We start from the raw sequence: 19,314 nt of genomic DNA, 5'->3' as shown, positions 1-19,314 counted from the left end.
TCTTCATCTTATAAATGAAAGTTGGCATTTTTTTGTTCAACATCTGCTCATTCCACTCCCCAACCCCCCACCCAGACTGCCCCTGACAACCACCATTCTACCTTCTGCTTCTGTCGGTTTGACTTTTTTAAAAATTCCAGATACAAGTGCAAACATACAGTATTTGCTTTTCTCTGTCTGGATTATGTCACTTAACCTAATGTCCTCCGGGTTCATCCATGTTGTCGTAAGTGGCAGGATTTCCTTCTTTTATGGCTGAGTAGTAGTATGTGGACTTTCCTCTACCTGCTCATCCACTGAGGGACACTTTCCACGTCTTGGCTATGGTGAACAGTACTGCAGTGAGCACACTGGAGTGCAGACATGTCTTGAAACACTGGTTCCGTCTCCTTTTGATGCATGCCCGGATGTGGGACTGCTGGCTCAGCGTGGTGGCTCTGCGTTTAATTCCTTCAGCAGCCCACATGCTGTTTCCCGCAGTGGCTTCTCTAGCTTCATTCCCATCAGTGGTGTGCGAGAGCTCGCTTTTCTCCAGATTCTCACCAACGCTTGTTATCTTTCGCCATTTGGATGCAGACCATCCTGGCAGGTCTGAGGTGGTGCCTCACTGTGGTTTCAGTCAGCATTTCCTTGGTGATTAGTGACGTTGGTAGCTTTCTCATGTGTCTGTGGCCATCTGTGTGTCTTCTTTAGAAAAACATCTGTTTAGGCCCTTTGCCCAATTTGTAATTGTGTTGTTTGTATTTTTGCTGTTAAGTTATATGTGTTTGTTATATAATGTGGAAATTAACCCCTTATTAGATATATAGTTGACAAATATTTTCTCCCATTCCACAGATTGCCTCTTCACTCTGTTAATTGGTTTCCTTTGCTGTGAAAGAACTTTTTAGTTTGTTGTAATCCCACTTGTCTGTTTTTGCTTTTGTTGCCTGTGCCTTGGTGTTATATCCAAAAGATCATTGCGAGGGGCAATGCTAAGTAGCTATTTCCCCATGTTTTCTTCTAGGAGTGTGACAGTTTCAGATCTTCCATTTAAGCCTTTCATCTATTTTGAGTCAGATTTTGAGTAGTCTAGGATAGAGGTCTAGTTTTACTTGTGTTCTTGTGAATATCTAGTTCTCCAACAACAATTATTAAAGACAACACCCATTCCCCATTGTTTTTGGTGCCCTTTTTAAAGATTAGTTGACCTACACGTGGTGGGTTAATTTCTAGATTCTCCTTTCTGCGTTTGTCACATGCCACAGTCAGCACAGAATGTTTTCATTCACTCTATAATTATTTGTTGAATGTCTGATATATGTCTAGCAGAATGCTAGGATTATGAGTCAGACTAGATCCTTGAACTCATGGAGATTAACGTTAGTGTCTATAAACATACATTAGTGGATATAAACAACTAACTGGATGGTTATGCTAGAGTGATAGGAGATTGTGGAGTGCAGGGGCTGTGTGGAGGTTACCTGATGCTGTATTGGGATCAGAAAAGGCTTCTGAGGAACAGTTAGCCAGACAGACAGTGGTGGGAAGGAGTCATGATAAGGTGATATAATGCAGGTGCTACAGTGGTAAGGAATCCACCTGCCAGTTCAGTAGACCCAAGAGATGTGGGTTCATTTCCTGGGTTAGGAAGATCCCCTGGGGAAGGAAATGACAACCCACTCCAGTATTCTTGAATGGAAAATTGCATGGACAGAGGAGCCTGGCAGATTGCAGTTCATTGGGTCGCAAAGAATCAGACATGACTGAGTGGCTGAGGAGACAAGGTAATATAATGTGCAGACAAGAGACAGAAAGTCAAGGAGACTGGTAGAATTTTGTAACAACAAAGAGCTGCTGGTCATTGCGTGTTTACTATATGCCTTGCTGTCTGCCAAATACTTTTCATACATTAATGTCTATGTCCTTATACTGTGTTGGGGGGGGGGGTGGGCTGGGGATAGGAACTATTATCCCCACAGAAAAAGAAATGAGATCTTTCAGTTTTAGAGTAACTTGCCCAAGATCATACAGCTTGTGACTGGCTCGGATAGCTCCCTATGCGTAGTGTTGACTGTCAGACCCCATGGTCCTGCCCCTTCTGTTCTTGTCACTGATCCCCGCCCTTCCATCGCTGCCCCTACTCAGCCCCCGCATTTCGTCCTTGGTTCTCTACTCTGGCTGAGTGCTTCCCCTTGAAGGATAGAGGCACCTGCAGCTTCTCTCTTCTGCATCATAGAATGGCTTCTGGTTCTCTCTTCGGAATGGCTTCCACATTGTCCATTTTCCACGCCAGGTGTGCTTTCCTAATGTCACCTTTCCTGGTGGAACATGTGCTCAGTTTCCCACAGGAGGTCAGAACTCTTCACATCCCAGGCTTCCTTAACCTGGGTCACCTGCTCTGTTTCCCTGTGGAGACCTACACAAAGCCTCCACTACAGCTGGAACAGCTTATTCTCAGTCTGTGTATGTGATTCTCATTTCTCATGCTCTTTCTTACTTCCTGACCTTGGCACATGCTTTTCCTTCTACCAAAAAATTCCCTTTCCCTCCTTCACATGGCGTGTCCTATTAATGTTTCAAGTCTATCTGCATAGATTTTATGCTATACCAAAATCTGCTCTGATTTTCCTCTGTTAAGTGTCACTCCTCAAAGCCATCATAGCATCCTTTCCTTAGCATCTGTCATCCCACAGTATTACAATTGCCTGTTTTTTGTAAGCCACCCATCCCCTTACCAGTAGGCTCACAGGTTATGGTCCTAGTTTGCCACTGTGCCTCAACACTTAATATAGTGCCTGAGTATGGAAGGCACTGAAAAATATTTTGTTTGATGAGTAAATGAACAAATGAATGAGTGAATGCATCAGTCCATTTGTTTTCCACCTGAGTGCTTTTCCTTTACCAAAGTAAAGAAATACCTCTTTCTTTATTCAATCCCACCAGTCGCTTAAGGGACTAGATTAGATTTTATCTCCTCCTTGAATTCATCTACCATTACTCTGGGGTCCAGTTAGTTTTCCTTTCTTTGACTTTCTGTAGCAGTGTTCGTTATAACAATTCGGCACTCAGTTTTGAATTGTCTTCTTTTATTTTTTATTATGGGTATGTTTGTCTCTGTCATATTTCTTGTGGGAGAAAGGGGTTGTATTTCATGTTTTTTCTTCATATAAGACTTGGTATAGTATACGACTCAATGGGGGCTTCCCTGGTGGCTCAGACAGTAAAGAATCTGCCTGCAATGCAGGAGACCTGGGTCCCATCCCTGGGTCGGAAATATACCCGAAAGTAGGAAATGGTAACCCATTCTAGTGTTTTTGCCTGGAAAATTCCATGCACAGAGCAGCCTAGTGGGCTACAGTCCATGGGGTCCCAAAGAGTCAGACATGACTGGGCAGCTGAGCACTCACACACATACACAAGGCTCAGTGAATACCTGTGGATCTGTGGGACTTACCTGTTGTCTAAGAGACATGAATACGTTATCAAGGAAACCACTGCTAATTAAAAAGTTAACCAAAGCTTTGTCTTATCTCACTTCCTACATGATCTCAGTCCCAGTAGTTGTTGACATTGATTGATTCAAAAAACATTTGGGTTCCTACTTGGTGCAGTATAATTTAACACATAAATTATATCATATCTATGTTATTTACTATCTTTCATGCATGTCACTTTAGTCTACTCAGTTTTATTGTATTTTCAATAAAGGCAGAGTCACTTTTTGATATTTGATTATCTCTGTAGAACTTTTACACTAGCACACACATATACATACATAATACATATGTCTAAAGGTTGCTTAATGGGCTGTCATAAAATGGAATGCCATGTTATAGCCTTCAACGTGATGCTTATTAAAGTAGCACTTAATCATTTATAGTTTATGAGGATTATCCTTGGTATAGGAAGGTGTTTTAAAAACATTTTACTGTAGTTTTGCTTATTTACTTTGGCAGTGCTGGGTCTTCATCGCTGTGCAGGCTCTTTCTCAGGTTGTGGTGAGCAGACGTCTCACTGCAGCGTCCTCTGCTGCAGGGCTCAGGGCGCGCGGGCTCAGTGGCTGTGGCTCCCGGGCTCTGGGGCACAGCCTCGGTAGCTGTGGCACACAGGTTTAGCTGCCCTGTGGCACGTGGGGTCTCCCAGATCAGGGACCAAACCCATGTCACCTGCATTGACAGGTGGACTCTTTGCCACTGAGCCACCAGAGAAGCCTAGGAAGGTGTTTTTAATTGAAATTTACTTGTCATAAAATATTGTGTTGGTTTCAGGTGTACCTCATAGTGATTTAACATTTATGTGTATTATGAAATGATCACCACATTAGTTTAGTAACCATCTGTCCCATATAAAGTTATTTCAGTTTTATTGACCATATTCCATATGCTGTATAGTGCATATGATTGCTTATTTATTTTATACCTGGAGGTTTGTACCCTAAATCCCCTTCACTTGTTTTACCTATCCCCAACAGCCTCTGGCAGCTATCAGTTTGTCCTCTGTATCCTTGAGTCTGTTTAGTTTTTTTTTAGATTCCACATATAAGTGAGATTATATGATATTTGTCCTTCTCAGTCTGGCTAATTTCACATAGCATGATAGCCTCTAGATTCATCCATGTTGCCCCAAATAGCAAGATTTCATTTTTTTATTGTGGCTGAGTAATATTCCTTTGTATATATATACCATATCATTTTTTTATTCATTTGTCTTTTGTTGGACACTTAGGTTGCTTCCATATCTCAGGTGTTGAAAATAATGCTTCAGTGAACATTGGGGTATATGTATCTTTTCAAGTTAGTCTTTTTGTTTCCTTTAGATAAATACACAGATGTGAAATTGCTAAATCATATAACAGTTCTATTGTTAAGTTTTTGAGGAAACTGGGTAGTTTTTCCTGTAGAAACTGTACTATTTATATTCCCACCAGTAAGGCACAAGCACTGCTTTTCTCCACCTCTTCACCAACACTGGTAATTACTGTCTTTTCTATGATAGCCTTTCTAACAAGTATAAAATGGTCGCATTGCGGTTTTGCTTTACTTTTCTGATTAGTATTGAGCATCCTTTCATTGGTCATCCGTATGTCTTCACTGGAAAAAACGTCTGTTCATATCCTCTATTTATTTTTAGTGAGTTTTTTTTATGTTGAGTTGTATCAGTTCTTTTATATTTTGGATATTAAGCCTTCATCAGAGGTATCATTTGCAAATATCTTCTCCCATTCGTTAAGCTGCCTTTTTATTTTGTTTATAGTTTCCTTCTCTGTGCAACCACTTTTTAGTTTGATGCAAGCACATTTGTTTATTTTTGCCTTTTTATTCTTACCTAAGGAGACAGATCCAAAAAACTGTTACTGAGACCAGTGCTGATAAGTATACTATGTGTCCTTCTAGGAGTTCTTCGGTTTCCGGTCTTAGATTTAAGTCCTTTTTAAAGGTTTATTTACTTATTTTTGGCTGTGCTGGGTCTTCATTGCTACGCATGGTTCCTCTAGTTGTGGCGGGCGGGGGCTGCTCTTCAGTAGTGGTGTGTGGGCTTCTTCTGTTGCAGAGCATGGACTCTAGGTGTGCGGGCTCAGTCATTGTGGCCCACAGGCTTTGTTGTCCCAAGATATGTGGAATCTTGTCCCAAGATACACACGGGTTGTCTGGGAATCTTCCCAGACCAGGGACCGAACGCGTGTCCCCTGCATTGGCAGGTGGGCCTGCCATTTTTAACCACTGGACTGCCAGGGAAGCCCTTACACAAAAGTCTTTAATCCATCCTATGTTTATTTTGTGCATGGTGTGAGAGTAGTCTAGTTTGATTCTTCTGCATGTAGCTGTCCATTTTCCTGAAGAGGTTACTGAAGAGGTTTACTGAAGAGGCTGTGTTTCTCCCATTGCATATTCTTGCCTCCTTTGTCATAAATCAATTGGCCAGGTAAGTGTGGATTTACTTCTGGATGCTGCAGTCTGTCCCATTGGTCAGTGTCCTGTTTCTGCCCCAGTGCCATACTGTTTCAGCTAGAGTAGCTTTGTTCTTGTTGTCATGTCTGACTCTTTGCAACCTCATGGACTGTAGCAAGCCAGGGTCCTCTGTCCTCCATTGTCTCCTTGAGTTTGCTCAAACTCATGTCCATTGGGTTGATGGTACTATCAAACCATCTCACCCTCTGCTGCCCACTCTTCCTTTTGCTTTGTAGAACAGTCTAAACTCAGAGAGGCCTGAAACATCCAGCTTTTTTATCCTTTCTCAATATTTTTTGGTTATTCAAGGTCTTTTGTGTTTTTGAACAAATTTTAGAATTATTTCTGCTAGTTCTATGAAAAATACAATTGATATTTTGATAAGGATTGCATTGAGTGTGCCGATTGCCTTGGGGAGTATGGTCAGTTTTAAAATATTGATTCTCCTAATTTATAAGTACAGCATATCTTTCCATTTGTTTGTGATATCTTCAGTTTCTTTCATCAGTGTCTTATAATTGTCCAGGTATATGTCTTTTACCTCCTTATGTAGATTTATTCTTAGGCATTTTATTATTTTAATGTGATTGTAAATAGGGTTGTTTTCCTAATTTCTCTTTCTAGTTCATTGTTAGTATATAGGAATGTAAAAGATTTCTGTATATTAATTTTGTATCCCACAACTTTACTGAATCAATTTATTATGTCTAATAGTTTTTTGGTGGCATCTTGAGGATTTTCTATATAGTTTCATGTCATCTACAAACATGGATCGTTTTACTTCTTCCTTTCCAGTTTGAAATCTCTTTATTTCTTTTTCTTGTCTCATTACTGTGGCTAGGACTTATAGTACTATTAAGTAAGTGGAAAGAGTATCCTTGTCTTGATCCTAATCTTAGAGAAACTGTTTTCAGCTTTTCACTGCTGAATATGATGTTGGCTATGTGTTTGTCATATAGGGTGTCTATTATGTTGAGACATGTTCCCTCTATGCCCACTTTCTGGAGAACTTTTATCATAAATGGATGTTAAATTTTGTCAAAACCTTTCCCTATATCTATTGTGATGATCATATAGCTTTTATTCTTCAATTTTTTAATGTGGTATGTCACATTGGTTGATTTGTGGCTGTTGAACCACATAACAGTGTATAGTCTCTTCAATGTGTTGCTAAGCTTGATTTGCCGACATTTTGTTGGAACTCCTGCATCTGTGTTCAGCAGTGATATTGACCTGTTACTGTTTTTCGTGGTGTCTTTGTCTGGTTTTCGCATCATGTTGATACTGGTCTCCTAGAGTGAGTTCAGAAGCAGTCCATCCTCTTCAGTATTTTGGAATAGTTTGAAAAGGATCAGCATGAACTCTTCTTGGGTAGTTTCCACTACTCTATCTTCTGGTTCACTGGTCTCTTCTTTTCTATCATATAATCTACTGTTTATTCTTTGTAATGTGTTTTTTTAATTTCAGTTGTTGTATTATTAAGCTCTTTTTTGGTTCTTCTTTGTGTTTTCTCTTTGTTAAACTTATTGTTGTGTCCGTCCATTTTTCTCCTGAGTACACTGAACATCCGTAACATCATTGCCTCTAACTCTTCACTGGGTAGATTGCTCATCCTACATCTTCTTCATACGGATTTATACCTCTCTCACCTCATTTTCCCAATTTTCTTTTTTATTTCTTCATACTAAGTAGTCTGGTTATGATTTCTGATTTTGGAGAAGTGGCCTTGTGTTGGAGACATCCTATGGGGCTCAGCAAAGCACTCCCTGTGTTCACTGGAGTCAGATGCTCTTGGGTTGCCTCATGAGTAGGCTATGTAAACCCTTCTCTTGTGGCATGGCCAGCTACTGTGGGCATGCTCGTTGGCAGGGCTGACCCCTTGCAAAGGTGGCTGCCAGCACTGCCTCATGTATTGGCTGCTTTCCCACTGGTGGGTGGGGCTGGATCCCAGCATAGCTGATCATGGGGCCTGTGAAGCCCAAGGCTGGTGCCAACCCTCTAGTGGGTGGGGCCGGATCCTGGTACAGCTGAGTGTGCAGTCTATGAAGTCCTGGGACTGGTGCCAACCAGCTGGTGGGCCGGTAACCTCTGGCACAAAGAGGTTAAAGGGAGGTCTCCAAAATGGTGCTTGTCAGTGCTGGTGTCCATATGGTAGAATAAGCTCCCGAGAATGGTTGCCACCAGTACCTCCATCCCCAGGGGAATCCTAGTTGCCCTTCCCCTCTCCAGGAGACTCCAAGATGAGCAAGTAGGCTCCTTTCAAAACTGCTGCCTCTGTGCTGAGACTCAGAGCATGAGAAATTTTGTGTGTGTTCTTTAAGAGTAGAGTCTCTGTTCCCTGTAGCCCTTTGGCTTTCTCAAAGGTAAGGCCTGCTAGTTTTCAAAGCCAGACATCTTACAGGCTTATCTTCCCAGTACAACACCCCCAAGCTAGGGAGCCTGATGCGGGGTTCAGATCCCTTGCTGCCTGGGGAGGACCTCTGCAATTGTGATATTCTTTCAGTTTGAAAGTTGCTGATCCAGGGATGTGATTCTGACTACACCCTTCTTAGTCCCCGTTCTACTCATCTCATTATGGTTCCTTCTTTATAACTTTAGACACATAAAATCTTCTCTGCTAGTCTTCAGGTTGTTCCCACAGGTAGTTGCTGTGTAAGGAGTTATGGTTTGCCCCTGGAACAGGTGAGTTCAGGGTCTTCCTACTGTGCCATGCTATGCCATCTTGAACACACTCCCCCCTTTTAGGAAGTTGATTTTATAACTGCTCTCCATTTTTTGTATGTGAAGATTTGGAATTAACTTTGCTAACTGACATAGTCAAGCCATTGCCCAAAGAGAAAAATCTCAAGTGTCTACTGAATAATAAAAAAGAGTTCCGTATGACTCTTGTCTCTTTTAAGCTTTCATAATCTGTTATGTCATTTATTTACCACTTATTAGTTTAAAGATTTCATAAAGAAAATTCATATCAGTTATGTGTTAAAATCCCATAATTAGATAGTTAATTCTCTCTAAAATAATTGGAATGAATAAGTAAACATATAATTAAATAATCTGTGCTGAAATTTTACCTCAGGCAATAAAAACTATAATATTTACATCATTATTTTTAAGTCTTCTAAAATATGTAGTATTTCTATAGTATTAAAATAACAATTATTTTTTCCTTCCTAGACAAGTGGAGTTACTGATATAAAGGTAGGTCATTTCTGAATTACTAGAGCTCTGATAACTTTTCTGCTGAAGTGTGAAGCTCCCTGACCATTTATGCCCAGGGAGAAAATGTTGAAAGCTCACGCCCACCCAGCAGCAGAAGCAGCCGTCTTGCTTTCAGTCCTTCACCTACTGCATACCTGGGGCTGTGGCAGCCCCCATTTTCCTTTGGAGAAGTTACTAATGGGACTAACCGCCTGGCGTGTAAGTTTTACTCTGGCCTCAGTGACATACTTAAGACCAGAATTAGCAAGAGGTTTTTGGTTTATTTGGATATTTTTTGGTGTTTCTTTGTTGCTTTGAAAAATGTAAGAAAAAAAAAGCTCGACTATGTAGAGAAAAGTGAGGGGTTTATCTTTATTCTGCTCCTGGGTAATTAACAAAGAATCAAGTTTATCATCATAGGCTTTTTTGTGATTCCATATTTACTTAGACTTATATATATATATATATATATTTGTATTTGTTAAATTTTCTTCCACTTAGGGAAGGTGTTATAAAATTAGATTTAGTCAGAACTCAGAACTTACAGTAATTTTTAAGACTAATTGGCCTTTCACTATCCATACAGTTTGCTAAATAAAATAACAGCATAAAAAATTAGTATCCTCATAAGCATCTAAAGGACTTCCCTAGTGACTCAGTTGGTAAAGAATCTGCCTGCAATGCAGGAGACCCAGTTTTGATCCCTGGGTTAAGAAGATCCCCTGGAGAAGGAATGGCTATCCCCTCCAGTATTCTTGCCCGGAGAATCCCCATGGACAGAGGAGCCTGGCAGGCTACAGTCCTTGGGATCACAAAGAGTTGGACTCGACTATGTGACTAACTTTAAGCATCTGAAACATTCATTTACATGCTATAAATTAATATACTAACCTTAAAACGTGATTAAAGTCAGCCCTTCTATAGAGATACTTTTTTAGTCTAACTATTATTTAAGAGAAAAAGTACTCTTATAAAATACCATCATTCAGACAGTTCAGTAACCCAGCTGTGTGCTCAGGTAAACAGGCACCATGAAGTTTCGCCATTTCAAGAAGAAAAGTCAGTTAAAACTATGAAACCTTAAAATTTGGGGGGGTAGGAAATAAGAAATTGACTGGGCCTGTAAAAAGAACCCATCAACAATACATAGGTAAAGTTTAATCATTGCCTACTAGAGAATATATTTTTGAAATCATTGGAAAGTATTTAGGAAAAAATGAAATGAGAGAGCACCAAAAATGCTATCCAGGAAAATGGAAAATGTTTTTAAATACAAATTGTATAAATCCATTACCTATTTAATTCTTTCAGATCATACTTACAATACTTACTTAATTATGGTACATTTAGAAAATTGTGGGTTTTTAAAAAAATCATTATTATCATTCTTAAATACTTCAAACCAACACTGGACAAAAAAGTCACAGGTGAAATCTAATTTTATAGAAAATTTTTGAATGAAATTGTAGCAGAGCAGCAGACTATCAAGAGTTATATATTTTGACTAGGTGATGTCTTTTTAGGAGAAAATTTTGAATCTTTTCCAAGATTGTTTTTCAAACAGATCTGCCCATGAGTGTTCTCCTTTGAAGAGGAAAATCATATTAGGTCTACCTTCTTTATATTTATCACAAATGGGGTCAAATTTTAGAATATGCAATCCTGTCTCCTTTAAAGCAGATTATAGATTACATTTTTATCTGTACTAGTATGTCTCAAATGAGCGAAGTTAACATATACTAAAGGCAAGGGCCTAACAAGCAGAGAAGTACCTTGAATGACCCTTCTTTCCCAAAGGTCACATTGGCCAATATTGTTTTGAGAACGTTTGACCTCCTGGAGCATTTTTTTCCCTTCAAAAGTAGACCTTCCTAAAGATTTATAAACTTCTGTAAAAGGATAGTATAGGTGGCGCAGACGGTGAAGAATCTGCCCACAATGTGGGAGACCTAGTTTCGATCCCTGGGTTGGGAAGATCCCCTGGAGAAGGGAATGGCCACCCACTCCAGTATTCTTGCCTGGAGAATCCCATGGACGGAGGAGCCTGGTGGGCTACACTCCATGGGATCTCAAAGAGTCGGACACTACTGAGCGGCTAACACACATACATAATAATTAGGCAGTAAACAAGTTTTAATGAACAGATTTGGCCTCTGAAGCAAAACATAAAACAGGTAAGCACTTTTAATGCTTTAATATATATATTTCTATTCTAATTTATCAATATTAATATTAATATAGTATATGAATAATTTTAAACATGCAATTTAGTCAGAAATTTTTGAGTGACTTTATCACATGCCAGCCCATATGCAATGGCACTCAAAGCCTTAAATTTAGAAACTTAAAAAATGACAATTCTAAGCCATAATCATCTATAGTCTTATGAGCTTTTAAATATAGAAAATTGGAGCTTCAAAAAGATATTTTACTCATGTTATGCTTTTTGTACTAAAATATTACTCTTCTGAAAGCAGAGAACTGTTGTTTAATCAGCATAATTCATGGGTATTCAAATCATAGTTCTATTATAAAGGACTTCATGGGGTTATTTAAAGCATTTTCATGAGTTTTCATGTCAGAATATATCCTGTTTTTTAAAATGTTGGGAGAAAAAAAGTTTAGACTGTCCCTAAGAAACTTCTTACAGCATTTAATTAAGATAGCATCAGAAATCTTTAATCTTGCTCTAAATTTTTCATGTTATGATTTAAATATGTTTCTTATTCTTTTATGACATTAGCCATTGGCTTGCCCATACCAGACAATAAAACTTTTTCATGATGCTGCATTGCTCAAGACTGTGTTATTGGCACAGTCTCATCCAGGATCTAGTGATCTTGGTATAGAATGGCCCAGAATCAGACTGCCATCTTATTGATTTAATATATAATTTTCCATATCACCCAACAGTGAGGGGTTGATATGTGATTTTCTATAATGACATATATTATTTTAATGTGGAAAAAAATCTTTTAAAATTAAAAGATATGTTAATTCTGGTTCCATTACTAATCAGCACTAGAAGGCATACCCTATTAACACAGAAAGTCTTAAATCTAGCAATTTGTTTTAGCTACGGAGAACAGTAACTCATGCAGTGAGCCTTTTCTGTGCTGGAGCATGCGCATCCCCTTCACTGTGATGTGTTCAGTGGCAGCTGTCACTGAGGACCTGTGTTGTGAGAAGGTGGGAGGTGAAGAGAGACATTTAGGAGGTACACAGGAATAAAGTCACATGACTCGACTTACATGAAAGGGTCTTTCCAACATGTGTCCAAATGCACAGAAAATATGCATCTCTTGTAAGTAACAACTTTTTCAATGATAGTTTATTTTATTCTCTAGAGTGTAGACTTCACTAACAGGGAACATTCAAGGCACACATCTATTAACAAACTGGAGTACGAGAATGAAAGGCTCCGAAGTGATCTTGCAAAACTTCATGCCAGTGGAAAATCAACATGGGCTAATCAAAATACCTATGAAGAAGCAGGAAGGTACGCCTATCAAAGCCAAATAAAAGTGGGGTAAAAATGAAGATGGGTATGCCAGCTCTACTTATATAAGGATATAAATGTACAAACATTCAAGTGAAATTTGTTTTTATATAATCAAATTGTAATTTTATACACTTTCCCTTCAGCTGCTTAAAATTTGTTTATGGGGACAAGTCAATAGTCTAGATACTCTGATACATGAAATTCTATGGTCTCAGTAGCTTTCAAAGGATAACAGTGAAATGAGTAGACTGTTAAAATGAATTTTTGTCAGTTCAGAACTTTCTTAGAACCTGACGTGGCATACAGAGTATACAAAAGTAGTCTTCGTTTTTTATGTCAGAGTGCAGGCAGGTAGCATGTCTGGCTTAACTCCAGGTATCTGTACACTTTTTACTGACGCTGCAGCAGTGGTGACAGACTGTGGTCTTTTCACAGGAGAGAACCTGTGGGTGTGAGAGAGGGGTCTTCTCTGAGTGGAGAGGAGCACGTGGAAAACCAATACCTGCTGCCCACATTATCCCCAGGCTTTTTAAAATGTCTTGCTTCAAAATTTAAGTAAACATATCAGCCTTAACATTTGAGTAATTTCTTCAACTTTAATAAAATATGTTTGGAGTCAGAACTGTCTCTGGAGTTCTTTCACCATTTTCCAGTCCTGGGAAAATGCTCAGCAAAACAAACAAATTTCTTTTCTACAGGATTTTGCAAAGCCGTTAATGTGCTAGTTACTTTGTGAGTTTCCAGGAACAGGTATGGTGTGCAATATTCCCCAAACTTATTTGATATCAGGTTTATTAACATTCCATGGTGCTGAGAAATGGTGAATCAATAGGTCTAGACCTAACATCAATACAACTTTTGTTTAAAAGTTCGTAATACTTAGCATGAAAATTTCACATACAGATAATTAATATTTACAGCTTTGGGGAATTCAAATATTTAACCTTTATTTTCCCATCTGACAAGTAGGGAAATAATTATAAGGGTTTTCTGAGGATTATAGGAGAAAACCTATTTCTTTGTAAAATGTATAATTCCCTAAATGTTAGACATTATCATTGATATTATTATTCTAACAAAATTGTTAATATTTACAATAATATTGATACTTCTCCAACTCCCAGTACCTAAAAAGTATATTTTGGAGGATAAACAAATGGCTGAATCTGACATTTCCGCTAAAGATAGTGCTGCTGGGGAAGGGTGATGCCCGGCTCCCTAAGTAGCCCAGTGCTACAGGTAGACAGTCTGTAAGTCCAGGGGCCGTACTCGATAACGTCTGCTTAGCATCCTCGTGCTAAACATCCTCTCCACTCTCAGCACCCTAGCCCTGTGTGTGCCGGAAGGATACGTTCTAACCCAGTGTTAGAAACAGCAAGCACTCAGGAGTGCTGAACTAATAGCTCTTCAGGTGGTCAGGGGAGGGAAGGAGAGAAGCCTGCTGCTGCTCCACAGGGGTGCTTCCTCGGTCGGTAAGGTGGTATGTTCGGGGAGGTGCAGCAAGAGTCCAAAAGGGATGTGGAGAGGATGAGGGGCGTGCGCCCCAGCCAGAGGGCAGCTCCGTGCTGGGTGTCCCCATGTTGACTGGCCAGGGTAACTGAAAATCTGTCCAGAAAATCTAACCTTGATTTGGCAGTAAGAATATAATTTCTAATATAGAATAAACCCTTTACAACACCCTTCTCTCCCCATGGATTCATTTCTCCATGGGTCACATCCCCACCCCCTGTATGTGGTTTTCTCTCTGTAAGAGAAAAACAGCACTGCAGCGATGTTGTGAAGGGTCTTCGCCGTGTCTTCTCCAGCCACTGGTCTGTATGGCGCCCCTGTTAATGCAGAGGGGGATTAACACTGTTTCCTATTCTTGCTTGTTGGGAATAACTTGGAAAGCCTTAGGTGAAGGTACTAGATGTTCTTCTTTAAACAGAAAGACAGTTTCTCTGCCTTTCACTGTCTGTAAACAGTGTTTGTATTGTTTGGATTGCTTGGGCAGTACGGAATGTGTTAAGAGTGCCTAACAGAAAGCAGGCAGCATGGGACCTGGAGCAGTGTAAGAGGCGGAACGCCCAGCAGGAGGCTGTCTTAATAAGCAGCTTGGGCGACTGTCCCCACCGCAGAGCCCTGTTGTCCTGCCAGTCTCATTTGTTGAAAGTTTCATTAAATTTGCTTTAATGGCTTGTCTGATTTCAATGTTCTCCAGTGACCTGATTTCTAAAAGAAACAGCATTTCAAATGTTCTGAATAAATTAGTACCATGTAAAACCCACTATGGGGAAAGAATTGTTGAGAGGCAAGGACACTGTGAACTCACTGGTAGAGAACTGTAAAGCTCATATCTATTAATTTTAGCAAGTGAAAAAGGCAATGTCCTTTCCTTCTCACAGCACAGCTCAGTGAACTCAAATACTAAAAGCTGTATGTATTTATTGGGAAGAAAATAATCAAAAAAACATACAGTCATATTTACATATCAATGGCTAATACAATAAGGTCTTATTAAAGTATTTTAGAAAGGAAAAAGCTTTTAGATAAAGGTATAGGAACATAGTGTTCCACAATATTTTAAAGTCTGTAGTCTAATTTTTAACCTCTTCTTGCTTGTGACTGAGGAAGATTTGTATAATATATTATTAAAATAATCTTTTGTCTACTTGGAAGTTAACTCGGTTTTTGTTGCTTTTCACTCCTGTTAGAAGTGATAAGATTTTTGTGCTCATCCACTTAAAATGTGAAGCATTTTAGGATATTTCAAAGGATTTCTTTTCCAATAAAAAGTTATTCAGCACTTTAAAAGACTTAATGGAGTTCCTTGGTGGCCTAATGGTCAGGATTCCAGGCTGTCACTGCTGTGGCCCAGGTTCAGTCCCTGGTCAGGGAGCTGAGATCCTGCAAGTGGTGTGATGGGACCAGAAACGCACAAACAACACTAGTGAGTGAGATGAGACTGAATCTAGCAATGAGGTAGTCAATGTTTTCAGTGTTTTTAGAATTAAGTTAGAGTTTTGAAGTTTAAGGATCATTTGCAAGCTAACTTAGAATAGTGGTATCCAGAACTATTAAATATAACTAATTTTAATGGCAAATCAGTTTTGTAGTGTATGATGGAGTTTTATCTCTATATACAGTTCATACTTAAAACTGAATATATGGCTTTAAGAATTATATCATGTACTGGAAAGATATTGGTAATCACAAGCTAATCAATAAAATTGCTTCAGATCTAGTCAGCAAGTTAAAGTTTCTAATACTAAAACACCACAGAGTCAGGTTTGTCATAATCACTCTACAGGATCCCTTGTCAAGGAATGGATAGTTATTTATTTAGAAGCAAAAAAGTAAGCTGAGTCAATTTTGCACCAGGTCTCGCTCAGGAGAGAAAAACACAGTAGCCTGAAGAGTTCCAGGCTAGGAATAAGGCATGTTAATAAGGTGCATAGAATGAGGCGTGTTATGTGGAGTGTTAGAAGGGGAGGCCAGAAGTGGTCAATCAGCTTAGTTTGTGAAGGGATCCCCTTTCATGCTGAAGACGGTACGCTGTATGTAGCCCAGGGAGGCTTGTAAACTCAGTGCAGGGCCAGGAATGGCTGTGTAGACGGATGGCTCTGTAAACTGTGCTGTTGGCCCAGCCCTCAAGCCAGCTCGAGTTGGGTAGCGCTCTCTCCAACAAAGACGCCTGCTCCTGCCCTCCTGGCAAAGCAAGGAGAGGCCTTGCCATAGGGTCTATGGAAGAGCTAACTGAACAGACCAGCTTGTGAGATGGTAGCAAAAGCTTTCTGAAATAGTTTTTAAGATAGGTTTTAAATTGATATACTTAGCATTTTTTTTGCAAGGTGGTTTTATGAGGTATTTGAATAGCTGTATTCTAGAAGAAGAACTTTTCTGTCATATAAAGATGATTTAAAACAAAAGTGCTTTGCTTTATAATGTAGTCTTTCCTTTCATTCTCTGCACACTTTATTGATCTTACAATAAAGAAAATGTTCATATATAAATTTTAGTAATTAGGACCATAAAGTTGTATCTATACATCCAAAGCAAAATGGATAATTGAGGTAATTATTTAGATAATTTAGGGCAAATAATACTTTCCCTGAAATCTCTGTATAATTGAGATTACAGAGGGATGTATATTTCTTGAACCGTTTCTATAATTATCTTATTTTTTTCTACTGTGCTTTGAAGTATAGATGGACTCATTCAGATTAAAAGGTTCAACTGAATATTCTATGCAGATGTACAAGGCATTTGTTATAATTCTATTTGAATTGTGGGATGTTTCATTTTATTTTGCACATCATAAGCCATGTTATTTCAGTTTAATTTGCTGTTCTGTTTCCATGGTAATTATGGTTTGGAAGAATGGATTTAAAAAAAAAGATCTATTTCAAGAAAGTAAAAATGGAAAGCATGTTTTGTTTGTTTTTATGTACTAGTTTACAGATGCCTCACTTAACTTTTATTGCTATTTGTATGCATAGCTTTGAAAATGTTTGCATAATAAAAGAAGTCTATATAGGTAGATAGTCTTTGGATAAGAACAGAAAAAACAATGTAAATTTTTTAAACTGTGTAAAGTTAAAATATGAAGACTTTGAAAATGGTTAATCAATACCTTTAAAGAATTTGAATTGTTAGTAAAAATAAGTAACTTTAAATTGAAAGGATTTTTATATTTCCATGGTCTTTGATGATTTTGATTAAACCCCATTTTCATGAATTAATGTTCAGAGAAGATACTTATTTAGCTCCAAACAGCCCATACTGTTAGGACCTTTTTGTGTAAAATTTTAGGGTAAGTTGGTTTGTTTATTTTATTATTCATTTGTTTAGTCAGCACACCAAAGTTTAAAATCCCACTGGTATTTTATTCAGTCTAATCTTCTACCCTATATTTTGGCACAAACAACAAATTCTATACTGTGCTTTTCATCAAACTGTGGAGTTCAATTCTTGTAACAACCCTTTTTTATAAATGAAAAAATTAAAGTTACAGGTAAATATAGTTACCTGTTGCTCAAGGTCATACAACTAAGTGTGGAGGAGTTTAGGAGATAATGTAAATTGTAAATATACTATAAATTATTAAGCTCTACATAAATTAGAATTATTATTATTGTACAGAGACTTATTCTAGTGTGAAAAAAAGAGAACAACAATTATGTTAAGAAAGCCAGTGAGGTTAAGTAAAATGAGAATAGAAAAAGAGTATCTATTTAGAATTGTCAAGGGCAGCTGTGTTAGCTGTTTAAAAATTTTTCTCAAACTGGCTTAATGTTATTTAATTAAATAGCAAAGAGACAAAACAGTAAAACACAGAAAGAGAAACAATATAGGCAATAAGAATGGCAGAATATTTTTAACAATTATGAAAGTTTCCTGCTTCATTATTAATTATTCTAAGTCTTTTAAGTGGAATAGAAATTGTCAGCAAAATTATTTTCAAAGAAATACCCAGATAACAAGCCCAAATATTTTGTTGTGCTTTCCTCACAGTTAGAAATTGGAGAAATTTAAATTCTTAGCTCCATAAATAAACAGGTGTCCTTGGTAGCAATAATGACAACTAGTCCTTCTCTTTTAGATTTAACCACGATCGTGAGCCAAACAGAAGTGCAACACCTCCATTGCCATCTTTGCCATTTCAAACCAAAGAAATAGCCAGTCCTTTGGTTAGTGATGATGAGGTATTCCCCATGGTGAGTTGCTGATTATTGGTTACCATTTTTTTCCTTTATGGAGTGAATACTCCTACACTGATACTGATGTTACTGATGTGTACACAGTAGTTTAAAAAAATATATATTGCTCTTTGAATAAGACTCCAAGATGGGTCTGCAAGTAATTCAGCTGTGACTATCTATAGAAGGAAAAGCATCCATAATGTTTTGTGAAGTATTTCTCCTCAAGTACAGGCTGAAATTACTGGTGACGTTTAAATATGCAAGTCACTTCTGGACATTCCGTGAGCCTCAAAGATCTGTATATCTTAAAGAGCTGCAAGTGATCTTTTTGTGACTGTTTAAAAAAAATCTCTCTTACCGACTCTGACACACATACAGAAAGATGCACAAATCAGGATTGGACAGCTTGATGCATTATTGAAGGGCAGCAGGGCAGTGCAGCTGCCGCCCAGGCGATGAACAGAGCGTTAGTAGTCCAGAGGCCCCCTTCCCACGCCCTTGCAGTCACTCCAGCCTGCTCCCAAGATAGCCACTGTCCTGACCTTTAAGGTCAGCTTGGTTGTAGCCATTTGTAAATTTTAGATAAATGGTATCACGCTGCATGTGTTCTCTTGTATGGATTCTTTCTCCCACCATTGTTTCAACACTGTTTGATGAGAGTCATTATCGATATTGTTGGCTGTAGTTTATCCATTTTTGTTTCTGTATTAGTATTACACTATATATAAATACCATATATAATGACACCATTATCCATAATGATATGATTTATCCATTCCACTATTGACGCACATTTGAATTATTTCCTGCTCAGAGGTGATTACAAATACTTTTCCTAAGAGCATTCTTGTCAGTGTCCTTTGGTGCACATGTGCACACGTTTCCATCGGATCTATACCTAAGAATGGAATTGCTAGGTCATTGTTGTTGTTTAGTTGCTAAGTTGTGTCTTTGCAAGTCCATGGACTATAGCCTGGCAGGCTCTTCTGTGCATGGGATTTCC

The 19,314-nt window shown here is 38.5% G+C and overlaps 1 protein-coding gene across 4 annotated transcripts in view; it reads left to right on the top strand.

Annotated features, from left to right (window-relative positions):
• The window catches only part of DEUP1 (deuterosome assembly protein 1), a 125,654-nt gene that overhangs the window by 85,204 nt on the left and 21,136 nt on the right, over positions 1-19,314 (top strand). For 2 of the 4 annotated variants that reach the window (XM_018043565.1, XM_018043563.1), the window contains 3 exons: positions 9,105-9,128; positions 12,476-12,627; positions 18,212-18,326. The exons of 1 other annotated variant lie outside the window; for it this stretch is intronic. In XM_018043565.1, the coding sequence (XP_017899054.1) occupies positions 9,105-9,128; positions 12,476-12,627; positions 18,212-18,326 (291 nt within the window). Of the gene's footprint in view, positions 1-9,104; positions 9,129-12,475; positions 12,628-13,065; positions 13,212-18,211; positions 18,327-19,314 lie in introns of those variants that run through there. One more of the 4 variants, XM_018043564.1, reaches the window with a different exon arrangement.

Source organism: Capra hircus, chromosome 29 (assembly GCF_001704415.2).
Source record: "Capra hircus breed San Clemente chromosome 29, ASM170441v1, whole genome shotgun sequence".
NCBI lineage: Eukaryota > Metazoa > Chordata > Mammalia > Artiodactyla > Bovidae > Capra > Capra hircus.
Note: the sequence above shows the minus strand (reverse complement) of the source record. Positions and strands in the feature narration are given on the sequence as shown.